The sequence below is a fragment of the Mytilus galloprovincialis genome, chromosome 4 (genome assembly GCF_965363235.1).
Source record: "Mytilus galloprovincialis chromosome 4, xbMytGall1.hap1.1, whole genome shotgun sequence".
Lineage (NCBI taxonomy): Eukaryota > Metazoa > Mollusca > Bivalvia > Mytilida > Mytilidae > Mytilus > Mytilus galloprovincialis.
In genome coordinates, this window is record NC_134841.1 from 34,503,906 (window position 1) to 34,518,887 (window position 14,982).

General features: G+C 32.7%; 1 protein-coding gene across 2 annotated transcripts in view; it reads left to right on the top strand.

Moving 5' to 3' along the window:
• The window catches only part of LOC143071969 (hydroxylysine kinase-like), a 38,608-nt gene extending 24,402 nt beyond the window's left edge, over positions 1-14,206 (top strand). The window contains exons 1-6 of one of the 2 annotated variants that reach the window (XM_076246699.1): positions 425-576; positions 5,999-6,306; positions 7,277-7,399; positions 9,201-9,331; positions 9,902-10,082; positions 13,712-14,206. In XM_076246699.1, coding sequence (XP_076102814.1) covers positions 6,021-6,306; positions 7,277-7,399; positions 9,201-9,331; positions 9,902-10,082; positions 13,712-14,187 — 1,197 coding nt within the window. In that variant the 5' untranslated portion in view covers positions 425-576; positions 5,999-6,020 and the 3' untranslated portion in view covers positions 14,188-14,206. Of the gene's footprint in view, positions 1-424; positions 577-5,998; positions 6,307-7,276; positions 7,400-9,200; positions 9,332-9,901; positions 10,083-13,711 lie in introns of those variants that run through there. The other variant, XM_076246700.1, reaches the window with a different exon arrangement.
• The last annotated feature ends 776 nt before the right edge of the window (positions 14,207-14,982 follow it).

The window sequence follows — 14,982 nt, forward strand, 5'->3', positions numbered from 1 at the left end:
ATAAATTTCCATTACATTTTATCAACGTTGTCTTGACGTAAATAAATGATGTGATCGTGCAACGGATAAAAATAATTCGAGCGTAATCTAACTTCTGGTCTGAAAATCAATAATTTTAATTTTGTCCAAACAAAAGAAGAAAGAAATTTTTTTTTTATTTAAAACATTATAATTATTATTATATAGATAGCATATTGTTGATAGGTAATGATCCAGACTGTTAAGAGCCTTTTGTGTTTGTTCAAGTTTTTTTTTAAATATTTTTTCCTGTACGGGACATGTGATTTTAGGTTTCATTTTCGTGACATTTTGTTGTTGCTATTTTTATTTTTTGTCGAGTTCGAATGGGGATTATTTCAGAAAGTTCACACATATCAATCATTATTTTGATACATGTCATGATATGTCAATTTTTTTTATGTTTTAAATCAGAATGCGATAATATACATGTTCATGTACATAGTGTGTATAAAATCATAAATCAAACAATTGATAAGACGATATTTGTTCTCGCGTATTTAATACGATTATCTCTTTAACCAACAGGCATTTGAAGGTCGCTGTGTCAAACGACAGGTAGGTCACTATTATACACCATACACAATATTAATAAAAAAACAAATAATAATTGGTAAACATGCTCTTAGATTTTTTTGGTTAATAATTAGTTATAACCGATAAATTGTTATCGATAAAACTTACCGATTATATGTGTTACTTTTAAACGTGCTTCTAAGATAAATTGTGAAATCCTCCAGAATATCTAGTATACTTCTGTTATGGTATCTTCTGCCGTAAATGGTTTAACTACTTATGTACAAATATCTAAATATCAAATAAATAATATGTCGCAAAATTGGTGAAAAAAAATCTGAATGCAAAACTAGGACAGAAAAAATGTTCTGCTCTCGGTTTGATTAAATAAAATATGAATCCAAAATCAATTAAAAAATCCCAAACATTACAAGAAATACTTCAGACTAATATACTTGCATACCTGAATTGCTTTTTTATGAACTTAAAAGCTGTCCTTTGGTTTTTACAATCAAAATTTAATCATTGTTCCTTTGAATATACATAATGCATAAACATGTACATCTCCGTGTACAATCCATGTGAATTCCCCCAATGTGTGCCTTCACACATTACAGGTACGTTTGTAAACTGTGTATGCTGATGAAGATGTATATTAAATGGTTTCCATCTAAACCTTCTATGTCTAAAACTATTTAACACAATACAAGGGATTTCTGTTTCATTGAAAACCAACTACATTGGGTCCGACGAATTAAAGAAATGGACCGAAAATGACCAAAAAGGACCAAAGAGAATGGAAAGGAATTTTTTTTTTTTTTTTTTTTTTTTGTAATTGGAGAAGACTAGCAAATTGCAAAAACATTAAAATCTATAAATGCAAAAATAGGTTCCAAAAAACTGTCTTGTTATGTTTTGAAACCTTATATTGCTACAGGACTAACTTACTAGTATATGTGAAAAAATACCCCCTTATAATTACATGTACGGTTGAATTATGATTAATTTTGAAAAATCACATATATTAAAGTGTGTTTTATATTTATTTAAGTATTCAACAATATCGACTGCATCTTTCATCGACTTTCTCTTCCCTTTCTTAATCTAGTAGATGTAATGCCTCTTTAACCTGTACATTTAATCCATAGTGAATCTCTGTGTACATTTCCTCATATTTTGTATGTCCAATTTATGGGCATTATGATCCTTAGTCTTACTATAAAAGTTGTCTAAGTAGTTCGTCTAATATAAACACAGTTTTGTGTTCGAACCCCGCAAGTGACATGCGCATTTGTCTTTTCTGCTGACTGTTGGTGTTACTCTCCGACTTAAAAAACCCGCTTCACCGCCACGATATAACAAAGCCTGTTGAAGGTAGGCTAAGCGCTAAACAACAGCAATCAATTAATCTTAAAAAATAATTAAAATTATAGTCAGTTTTGGCAAAGAACGTTTACCGTAAACACTGAACTCAATTGTTTGTTAAATCTTAATAATTAACTATAGGTTGTGGGATGATGTACAAAGGGACCTGTTAGGGACCACATCAAAAGTTCAATGTAGGATAAAAAACTTAATTCATAAAGGTTTTCCACTGACCCCCCCCCCTTTTTACCCCCCTCTTAACTTAATTTGGGAAAAATTGATTGACCAATAAGGATATATATAAAATCGATTTCAATTAAACAAAACTTGCAGCAATGTTGACCCCCTCCCATTCCCCCCCTCAAACTATTTGAATTAAGTTTTTTTATCTTTCATTGATTTTTTTATGTCGTCCCTTATCACATATAATACAAAAAAAAAATGCTTAAAAAGAAGCAGAACGAATTTTATTATTCCGTTTGACAAAATCATACTCTTTTTTGCACTCGATTTATTACGAAGCTTCCCAACCGTTCAAATATATAATTCTTGAACAACGTTCCCGTCCGTCGTTGTTGTTTCGAAAGGTTATGACTTCATAACAGAACACAATAACTAATAATTTGTCACGGAAGGTATATGAAGAGGGCACATCTGTGGCTATTGCATATGCATAACCTAATGTTTTCGTAACAAATAAGTGTTAAAACTTTATATGTCACTAAGAATTTCCTCCGTAAATTCGCAATTTATGTATAATTATAATTAAATACAAAATAATGTACTAAAGTCTTCTTTTTTAATAAATAAATTTGGAATCGGAACCTTTTTCTCATTACTGTATGAAAGTTTGTGTTTATTATTTGCATCAATTGTACATGTACAATCATATAAAAAAGAAGATGTGGTATGATCGCCAATGAGACAAGTCTCAACAAGAGACCACATGACACAGAAATTAACAGCTATAGGTCACATGCATACTTTTATGACGAACTTGGGTAAAAATACAATGGTGCTGTGCTTTGGAATTGAAAAAATATGTATCAAAGTAAAATGTTAAAACGAATGTCAAATTGAGGCAGACGATAAAAGGTTATGATGATGGATGAGCATGGGTGAACAATATATTTTAAAAGCAAAGTTCTCCCATACTATATTACATAATAAATATATTACAAAAGTTCATTCCCTGAATGCCTCAATTTTTTTAAATTATTTAATCTGACAACAATTCTAGGTAAAAATGTGTTGGCATTTGTAACCGGATTTCTGAAGGGACAATCGGTTGTTTATTTGGGTTGGGATGTAAGGTGGGTGGGTTTCCGGGCGGGTGGTTGCCAAACAATACCCATTTACTCATGAACCGTTCAACCAAGGCTTTACAAATTTAAATTTGTTGTTCCTGATGACAAAATGGAGCTCAAGTTCAATATTAATGATTTTTCACTTTTATCGTTCAGGAGTAATGGTTCTTGAAAAATTGGAAAAAAAGTGTTTCCAGTTGTGTCCATGCTTTAACTCATGATACGTTCAATCAAAGCTTTTTAAATATGATGTTACTGATGACAAAATGGAGGTCAAGTTTAATATTGATGATTGTCACTTTTATTGACACAACTTTTTGGAATTTTGGATCCTCAATGCTCTTCAATTTTGTACTTGTTTGACTTTATAGATATTTTGATATTAGCGTCACTGATGAGTCTTATGTAGACGAAACGCGCGTCTGGTGTACTAAACTTTAATCCTGTTACCTTTGATAACTATTTACTGTTCAATAGTTATGGTCCTTGTGATATTGAAAATTGCCATAAGACAGATAAATGTTACAAAATCCGGGTTGTTGTCACTCTGACAGAGTCTTGTTGTAATTGGAATTATGTATAGGCAATAGACTATTTTCATATTGTCACTGGAATTTACCATGCACCTAGATTGTTGGTATTTAACATCACTTTCATTGGTTCGTCTGTCCTGTATAGTGTATCCACAAATGTTGGCTATACCTACTAAAAGATACTCAATAGCATAGTCAATGAATTTGCCGATATCAATGTTTAGGATGGTGCTTGTCATGACTTAAGTTTAAAGGACTGTTTTTGAGAGTTTGAGTATGAACATATTTTATAAACAACTGTTGCACCCCTTGAATTCTATTTATTGAAAAAAAATATTTATTAAAATATTTTAAGTTAAAAAATTATATAAAATATTTTTTTTTATTTTCAGGACAGATGGACTTTTTTTTATATTATATAAGTACGAATGGGTAGATATTTTGTGAGGAAAAGACATCAACTATAGCAAGCCGTTCTCGTCAAAACTATGTTTAAACCCTTTTTTCGAAAAAAAATACACACTGAGAATTAAAAACATAAATTAACACACTGAGAAATCGAAATTACACACTGAGATTTAAAAAAATAAAAAACACACACTGAGAATTCAAAATTACACACTGAGATTTTAAAAAGACACACTGAGATGAAATAAATTGAAAAACACACACTGAGAATTGTTAATTACACACTGAGATTTCAAAAATACGCACTGAGATTAATATGCAAATTAATAATGAATATTCATGAGATGAATAATTCAACAGATTTATATCTTGATCTCAAGAACTCTTGTCATTATAATGAAATGCGATTCCTTCAACCAACATTCGTAATAAATTTCAAGACTTAACATCGCTCATATTCATAAGTTTGTTGCCTATAATTCAGATCATTACTACCAGTAATTAAACATGTGTCCCTTTTCAAAGTCTTCCAACTGTTTCCCTGATTTCGCTATTTAATCTTTTATATTTTTGTTACGTTTATATGCTATAATAGACACTTGAGTAAAAATTTCACTGCATTCTTTTGCAGATTGTTCCAATGTTTTCTTATAATTTTAATAAAGTTTTTCACCATTTGGTTATATTTTGTAATAAGAGTAAGTGGGTATTTTTCTTGTTCTTGTATTTCTAAAGTTTTTTTTATTAATAATTTGGAACCAAATCGAAGGACTAACGAGTTTTGTCCCCTTGTTGTTTTAAGCTTGTAATAGATTCAGATTAAGTATGCTAATTAGATATGTGCGCATAAAAAGTGCGCACAAATCTCAGTGTGTAATTTTAAATTCTCAGTGTGTAATTTCAAATTCTCAGTGTGTGTTTTCAGTTTATTTATTCTCAGTGTGTCTTTTTGAAATCTCAGTGTGTAATTTTCAATTCTCAGAGTGCGTTTTTCATTTTTGTAATCTCAGTGCGTCTTTATAAAATCTCAGTGTGTAATTTTTAATTCTCAGTGTGTAATTTTCAATTCTCAGTGTGTAATTTTCAATTCTCAATGTGCGTTTTGAAGTTTTTAAATCTCAGTGTGCTTTGTTGTAATTCTCAGTGTGTAAATTTTTCGAAAAATGGTTTAAACATAGTTTTGACGAGAACGGCTTGCCATAATCAACAAATATCCACCCACTCATAGTTTCTGTTACACAGTGTTAAATATTTAATGCATTAAAAAAACCCACTATTTTACAGAATTAATTGATCGTTCAAAGCTTTGAAGTACAAATTTAAATATTTTTCTTATATAAAATTTGTAAACATTTCATGCAATTTATTTTTTTTGAGTTCTTTTTTTTTCTTGACTATTTCATTTCCGTACAAAAAGATTGTTCAAAGCCTAAAAGTGCAAACATTAATTTATACAAAACGCATCATTTATTTCCTAGCTGGATGAACAACATTACATCACTTTAAAATTTGTCTGACTGGGGAAGGGGCCCGGGTCTTTGTATTGTGCTATCTTAAAATAAACCTACAACATTAGAGTTATTTTTACAAAACATCTTTACCATAAATCTAGTATTCCTTATCTTATATTTCAATATATACCACAACAACAAAAACCCACAACAAAAATCGTCAGCAAAGGAGTAGACCTGGTAAGGCCCCTGTTTTAGCCCAAACATATACATATAGCACGTTTATTAATTTGTTTTAAATGTAAATTTATAGCTATTTTACATTGAAAGTTGTATACTTTTGTTAAAAAAAAACTATTTAAATGTATAGCTATAAGTTCATCTTATAAATTTTTCACAGGTATCGATAATATCGTCCAAGAATGTCATCTCCTACCAATGGAACACTTAATGGCAATGCTGATGTAGAAAAAAGAGATCCATCGGAAATAAAACCCGTTATTCCACAGTCTTTTATAAAGAAATTTGTCCGTCGCCTCTATGGAATGGAAGTTATAGATTTTACAGAATTGAACAGTTACGATGACAGGAATTATCACATACATGTAGACACAGACATAAATACTACATATATTGAAACTATAAATCCATCAGGCTATGTACTAAAAGTACTAAACTCTGGTGATTCTAAAGACCCAGCTATAATAGGTAAGGTATTATTTAATAATTTTGCTTCTTCTGTACAAATACATTTAACACGTAGCATTTTTTTTACTGGTTACATGCATGCCTGTGTCCTAGGTGAAATAAACATATGGCTGCTTAAAAGGACTGGATAAATGGATATTCATGCGCAATACACATGCATGAAATTCCCAAGTTAACAAAAGTCCAAATTGATGGAAAAAGTAACAAACATAATGTTTAGATTGAGCAATATTAGGACTGGTCACATTTTTATAGAGGTTAATATTTGTTTGATACTTTATTTGTTAAGTATAGTACTAACTCAATGGAAGAGGAAAGACATGATCAAATTTAAATTTAAGGTAAAGAAAATTGATAATAAAGGAAAACCATTTACAATTTAAGAAGCAACACTAAAATATAATACATCATAATTCCACAAAACCAAATTAAATTTAAGATGTATGTATGTAAACTTCTGTCTATCTTGTTATCTCAAAAAATATTTTTTCGAGATAAAGAGATATATTTTACGCTGTGAATTTCCAGTGGGAATTAAGATACAATATCGCAAACATAGGGAATTATCTAGATACGACACTTAGTCTACTATAAATTAGTTAATACATGTAATGATAATTTACGCTAACAAACAATCGAAATAATCATCGAAAATTTAAATTGTATATAACAGTTTTTAATTATAATATGAATGTTAATAGATTTTTACACGAGCATCACTGAAGAGACATGTATTGTCGAAATGCGCATCTGGTGCAGGAAAATTGGTACCGTTAATGTTATTATCGTATCAATGGAATTACTTCAAAAACATTTTAACAACATATGAAATTGACAATCTAGATTTATGAACACTTTTAAAGAAAACTGTTTAATTGTTTAAATTTAAAATTTTGAATTCTTGAAATTGTATTTCTAGAGGGAATTGTCAAATTTTGTTGCAATTTAACTAAATTTGTTTTGTTGACAGAAGCCCAACATCAACTTTTTTACCACTTGCATAGAAAAGGTCTGCCTGTACAGGAACCAGTACGCAACATTCACGGACAGACATGGGCAGTAGAAACGGTACCAGACGAAAATAATCCAGATCGTTAGTATTATATTTCAAGCGCAAAACTCACTCAAACATATATAACTTTTTTTTGGAATATCAATGTTGTATAGACTTTTAGAGTATACCGAAACGACCATATTTGAAGGGAATCAAAATGTCATGAAAATCCAAAAGAACACACTGATAACTATATATATTTAATCACAAAACTATCATACTTAAATAAGACAACAAAAGAAATAACCAAAATTGTCCATGAACAATGCGAATTTTCGTTTGTTAAATTAGTAGTTACACCATTTTTTCTAGAAGGCTTTGTGTATTGAGTATTTGCTTCATTGCCCGGTAGCAAAATGTCTGTATAAAATAATTGTTACATCCGGTGGCAATTAAAACCGCTTTAGATAAAGGACCGAGGATGTTGCTTGCTTAACGTTATATAACGTTCAATGTCTAATGCAAAATTCATCTTCTGAAATCAGACTTGGACTTCTCTTGAACTGAATTTTAATGTGCGTATTGTTATATGTTTACTTTTCTACATTGGCTAGAGGTATAGGGGAGGGTTGAGATCTCATAAACATGTTTAACCCCGCCGAACTAGTATATGTATTTGTTTGGGGTCCAGCCGAAGGACGCCTCCGGGTGCGGGAATTTCTCGCTGCATTGAAGACCTGTTGATGACCTTCTGCTGTTGTTTTTTCTATGGTCAGATTGTTGTCTCATTGACACATTCCCCATTTCCATTCTCAATTTTATAAGGACTAGAAGAACTAATTAGTTAATATACAATAAGTTTTGTCAAGTGAGTCGAGCGGAATAAAGAGTTGCAAATTTGGACTTCCATTTGGAAATCATGATGGTATGCAGGATAAGGGCTAATATTTTACCTGAAACATAAAGTACAACATATTTACAACTGAAGAGTTCAACTTGTTAAACGTGCAGAGAGTGTCGCACACACACTCTCTCTCTCTCTCTCTCTCTCTCTCTCTCTCTCTCTCTCTCTCTCTCTCTCTCTCTCTCCACGAGTCATCGGATTTAGCGTCCCGAGTCCGACGTTGCTGAATATTTATAATTGCATCACAGACAACTAAACAGAATCATCTGTAATACGCATAAAAAGTAAAAAAAAAAGCAATAGCGTCAATACATATTACGAAAAACTGACACCCCTCATCAGCATATATGATGTTTTAAAAGAATCTTATCAATCCATTCTGTTTTTTTTTTAAATAACAAAATATCAGAATAGATTGTTGCTAAGGGGTTATAGGGATTGCACACTATTACTAGAAAACAATAATACTGACTTGAATGCTGCAGATGATGTTTTATTGAGTTTTAATGCCTGTTTTTAGCCACTTTGCAATCAAAAATCAAGCTAACTTTTAGAAGATGATTTGAAAACAAATCTCCCTTGGCAACTAAAATGAGACAACACGTTATAAATGTCATGTGTCCGAAGCTGGGTTTACTTTCATTAGTAAAGCTAAAAACCAATGATGTATAAGAACCGAAACAGTAGACGAGCTACAGTATATGACAAAAAAGGACATTAGAAATAGCCATATCCATCTAAGGTCAACTTTGGCCGAGTTCCCTTAGTTTGCCAATTTAGTAAATTTTAGGTTTGAATAAATCGTGTAAGTACCAAAGAACTGACCACTAAGCTGATGATACCCTCGAGGAATGATAATCAACCTGTATCGACCGAGTGCTGTAAAAAATAAAAACAACGCTTATTCATTATACTGATCCGTGTACCTGATAAAAATGTAATTGCAACAAACAAATGTATTGAATTTTGTGTTTTAATCTATATATTTTTCTTCAGGTACATGCGGTCCATACATTTTCCATATGCTAAATTACATTGAAGGAGATGTCGTTTGTAAGAAACCATACCTACCAACTACTCTATATAATATTGGTGTTTTTGCTGGAAAGATGCACAATGCTCTTCAGGTACTGTACATCAAAAATCAAAATATATATACAATTCGTCTAAATATCAGACAGCCCATCAATGTTAGATCTGTAAATTTGCTAAAGCCAACTTTTTGTTCTTCCCTGACCGGGATTCGAACTCATGCTACTGAGATATCGTGACACCAAATCGCATTGCACTATGGCCGACGCGCTAGACTACTCGACCACCTAGAATCTCAAATAAAGCTGTAGGTGGCCGTGTATATCTAAAGCAGCCTTTTGTTAGAACAAACTTATAGCGTAGATTTTTAATTTACTGTATGCCTAGACTTATAGATAGATGTCATTGGTCCCAGATCAGGTGCGGATTTAGACAAGGGCGTGACGCCCCCTAAAATATAGCAAAGCATGGAATATCAGCAATAGCGTTTCCTGTTTTAAACACATATTTAACTCGTGTCAGTTGTGGGCCTTGTTATAATAGAAATTACATTAAAACGATTAAAAGCGCCATGTGTTAACAGAAAAATCGTTGAAAGAAGAACATTTAATGTGTTGTGTGTTGATAGGGGGTTTGTTAAAAGGATTCGTCTTTATTGTTGGTAGGGATTTGAAAACAAGTACTTCAGGAACAAATCTAATGGATTCATTTGGAGTCTCACAGAAATGGCAGGACTGTTGGAATACACGTTTGCCGTAAAGGATAAAGAAAATCTTCAGATTGTAAATGAAGTGATAAAGGCCTTCCAAGATGAAGTGGTACCTAACTACAATAAAATAACAGAAGGTAAAACATGTCGACATAAAACAAGCTTCGTCATTCCCTCTATTTCCCATCATCCTTTGCATATCATCTTCATATTTTATTTTATTTTGTCTGAAACGAAAATTGTAGGAATATGTCATCAGTTCTATTAGAAATGTAATCTATAACTGCCCTCGACATTTCATTTTTAAAAACCAAAGAAGCTGCATCGATGCATTTCAAGGGGTGATACGTCGTATTAAGGGACGACTCGATTTTATGCAAAGACATGATAATTAAGTCCATTATTTACAGAGAATGTGATAAAAAAAAAATGAAAGCGTTTTTTTTTCTTTGATATGCTGATTATTTACCAGTAAGATTGTGAGATTTCACTTTAAATCTCTTCTGTTTTAATTATGAATGTAAATAAAAGTGTCAGTAAAGCCGATCGATTTCTATGCATATGTGTGTCACATGTGTTATATTAAAAGTTTGTCTTTTTAAGTTTGTTGTTGTACATGTAATTACATGTGTCTACTACAATTGATTGCGATATAAATGTTTTGCTTTGAAGAATAAGCATTTTATTTTCACTGCTCATCTAAATAAAACTTCGTACCAACATTGAAAGTGTTTTTTTAATAGCATAACTGTTGAGCAGTTTAGATACAGTCATGGTATACCGCCATCTTGGATTGTACAAACACAGTACACGATCGGTCTAGTTCTTTGTTCAAATCTGCAAATTTGGACACATATTTACAATATATTGGTTAAACTGTTCAGATTTATTAAAGAAAACATAATGATTATTGCATTATTTAATTGTTTAAGGTGGTACCTAACGCACCAGTCCCACTAGACCACGATCGCACCACACTCACCGCGATCTAAAATAAATTCAGATCGTGGTGAGGTCCCGGTATGAGCGGCATGAAAATGTAAATTTTCGTTGCTTTCACGAGGCTACTACGTCCTCATTACGCTTCTGCAACGATCCCGCTACGATTATACGACGTTCTCATCGCGCTTATTCTGCGACCTCACTACGCTTATCAAGATCTTTCTACGCTCATCACGTTCTCACTACGACTATACCACGAGTTATGCGATTGCAACACGATCTTACCACGCTTCTACTGCGATTATAGCACGTTCTTACTACAATTAAAATTACGTTCATACCGCGATCTTACTACGTTTTCGGCAATAACGTCAACATTGTGTTCCATATCAATACAGTTTCATTCGTTCTATTTCTGATTAATACGTAGATTTCACGGAAACAATACACTGTCAGGCATACCACCAAAATCTAATAGAACACGTGGGCGTGGTGGTATGGGTTGATGTAGAGGCAGAGGGAGCTCTGATAGTCGGACCGAACAATCCAACCTAAATTACAACCTATTGCTGGTCCATAAAGCTCAAATGACGATATTTTAGTGAACTATAGCAGAGATGACATAGCAGTGTCAATAGATACGTGGAATGTGTGGTAGAGTGCCAATGAGACAACTCTCCATCCAAGTAACAATTTATTAAAGTAAACCATTATAGGCCAAGGTACGGCCTTCAACACCGAACCTTGGCTCACACCGAACAGCAAGCTATAAAGGGCCTCAAAAATTACTAGTGTAAAACCATTCAAACGGGAAAACCAACGGTCTAATCTATATAAAAACGAGAAGCATGGTTGAGCTGTTACAGAAAATGGACAAGAAGTCCTAAATACATACAGACACACAAAATCTAGAGAGATTTTATGTATTTTATTTGAAAATGACAATGAGAATGATGGTCGTAGTATGAACGTAATCAGGTCGTAAGAAGAGCGTGATGAGGACCACAAGGGCGTGCTAGAATCGTACTATGGTCTTGAACAGCGTGGTGTAAACGTAGTATAGTCGTAGAGGAAGCATAGTTGGGTAGCGGTGAGAACGTGATGGTTGTAGTGGGGTCGTAATAACGTCACTGTTAGATCGTAGCGCAGTCTGTCCGAATAGAATCACACTTTCGTTACGCTCTCGCTACGATGGTACATCGACCTTTGCGATTTTAGTACGACCTTAGTACGCTGTCACTACGCTTCTTCTACGACATTATTTCGCAACGACCGCACCACGATTGTTTGGAACATGTTCCAAGTTGGCCACCTCACCACGACCGTGACACGACCTTACTACGATCTACACGATCGTACTACGATCATCAAAATTTGCATTTTTTTTCACGGATCGTAGTGCGATCGTGGCCTAGTGGGACTGCGGTGTAACACTACAGGGAGATAACTCTGTAAAATCAGCAAAATGTTTTAATTACGTTGTGTTGTTAAGGGAATGTTAGGCTTTTCAATGATCAAAATTAGTGTTTGTCAAACTGCTATATAACCAGTGTAATTTTTCTGATAAATTGGTTGGTTCAAATTTTTTTAAAATGGAAATTTTTATATTTTTGTCAGAGGGTCAACGGTAAATACTTTGCCACAATTTTATGAAAATTAAAACGAGCCAAATTAATTTTAGGGAAGATCTTGGGTACCATCTTAAACAAATACCAAATATTTGTGTTTTTAATCAATTTTTCAATTGATGATGGGGAGATAACTCTAATTAAAAAAAATATACTGGAGTGATATGGAAATATTTTTTTTTTGCTCGGAGCAAGAAAACAAGTTCGATGACATCATTTTGTCTTTTTATTTTCTTAAAACATATTATAAAACCTATATTATCATATTTTATTTTCATTTTATACTCATGAATGTGTTTTTTCATGAACAATTTAAGCACATTAAAGCAATTTTGAATGACCCGTTGCTTGAAAAAATAGCACGGTGACCCATACTTTTTACTGTATTTAAGACATAAGCACAGTGAAATCTTCATTTTGGCAAAGTATAAGAAAACTCTGACTGAAGTAAGGTAATATGTATTGATTATCTGCCTCAGGGTATAACACCACTTATTCATAGCCCCATTGCTTTCTATGTTAAATTCTACAATTTCAAGCATTAATGGCTACTTTGTCTTAAGTTCAAATAAGGTGGCAGTTATTTCAAGTCAAAACTGTTCAATATAACGACTTGTGCTAAAAAAATCAACATACATTTAATTGCATATTAAAGCGTACTGTTCCCGGAAGTTTGATAGAACAAAAACAGGAACTTCTGATCTGAACAACAGGCCAAATGAGCCCTCCAACTAAAATTCCATATACTTCTTTATTATTCAAATAAACTTTTCAACAAAATTTCTACATTGATTCCAAGTCACCAAGCTTTCATTTGATACTACCCAAATATGCCCACTATTGACAAAGATACAGCTATGCGCAGGAACTATTTTGTTTAAAATGTACTTCTATCTTGTATAATCTTTCCGACCGGGCCTGAATTAGTGGTTCTATACCTTTACAGCACAATTTGACATATACGTGTATAAGAGTAACAAAATGATAATCAGTCGCAGCATCTGTGTATAGATAAACTTCCGATCTTCATTGTTGAAAAATTGTTTCACTCTGGAGAACAGTTTTTGTATCGTAGGACCAGATTCATATATCCATATTTAGTCAAATGATTAGATAGCTAATTAATAATGCAGGTGCTTTTATTGATATGACGTATACTATAAAAAAAAAACATTTTTATGTCTTATTCACTATAGGGTATGTTCACGGAGATATAAATGAACAAAATATACTTGTGAGAGAAATTCTAGGAAATAAGAAAACAGAAAGCGGTGAAAAATGTCCATGTGACGTCACTGCATTTATTGATTTTGCTGATGCGTCATATTCCTATAGAGTTTTTGACGTTGCCATTATGGTTGCCTATATGTCTATCGATTGCAAAGAATTCGACCAGTTGGAGGTTGGTGGTCACGTGCTTGCAGGCTATTTTACCCAATCAACATTGAATGCTGAAGAAATGGATGTGATGAGAATCTGTATATGCTGCAGACTAGTTCAATCTTTAGTTATGGGAGCATACAGTTATCATATGGAACCAAGTAATACTTATGTTCTTCAGACAGCAAAACGAGGCTGGCCCTTACTTTCGAAATTCTGGAAAACTTCAAAAATTGACCTTCTTAAAAGATGGGATGAAATAATTAATGTTTATAAAAATATATGCAAATAAATTGATATTTCCTTTTCAATGTCTTCTGCTTATTTCCTTTTTTTTTCTTTCTTTTTGTTTTTGTGTTGCTTAAAAAGCAAATTTCTGAAACAAAGAAGTAAATGTGCATGTATATGCCGTAGGACGTGGAGGAATTAAAAAATTATATTATTTTCAATTGTTGGCTGTAGTTGTTTGTTTTAGGAAAAAGCCTGCAATGAATAAAGGTTACAACTAAAATTGAGAATGGAAATGGGGAATGTGTCAAAGAGACAACAACCCGACCATAGAGCAGACATCAGCAGAAGGCCCCCAATGGGTCTTCAATGCAGCGAGAAACTCCAGCACCAGGAGGAGTACTTCAGCTGGCCCCTAAACAAATATGTTATTAGTTCAGTGATAATGGACGTCATACTAAACTCCGAATTATACAACTGCATGGTTAACTATAACTTAACCGAAAACTTAAATTTGATACAAACGGACAATAGACTATGACACTATCGCATGCAAGACATTAAGCTTTTAATGCAAGTATTTAAAATCAAAACGGACATTATCTGTTTCCGCATGATACTTTTTTCAATGAAATCTAAGACTAACGCTTTGAAATGAAAAAAAAAGTATATGATCATGAAAACACTTAACGTCTAAATTCGAACAACAAAATCTACTTACTAGTTATAATGATACCTATGTCATCTGAAAATGCGTTTAAGATCCTTATGGAATTCAAAGTTATTCCGCTTTTATCGCTGTTCGAAGAGGTCAGGATATAACAGCTCATCGATATTTCTAGACACTAATTAAAATGAA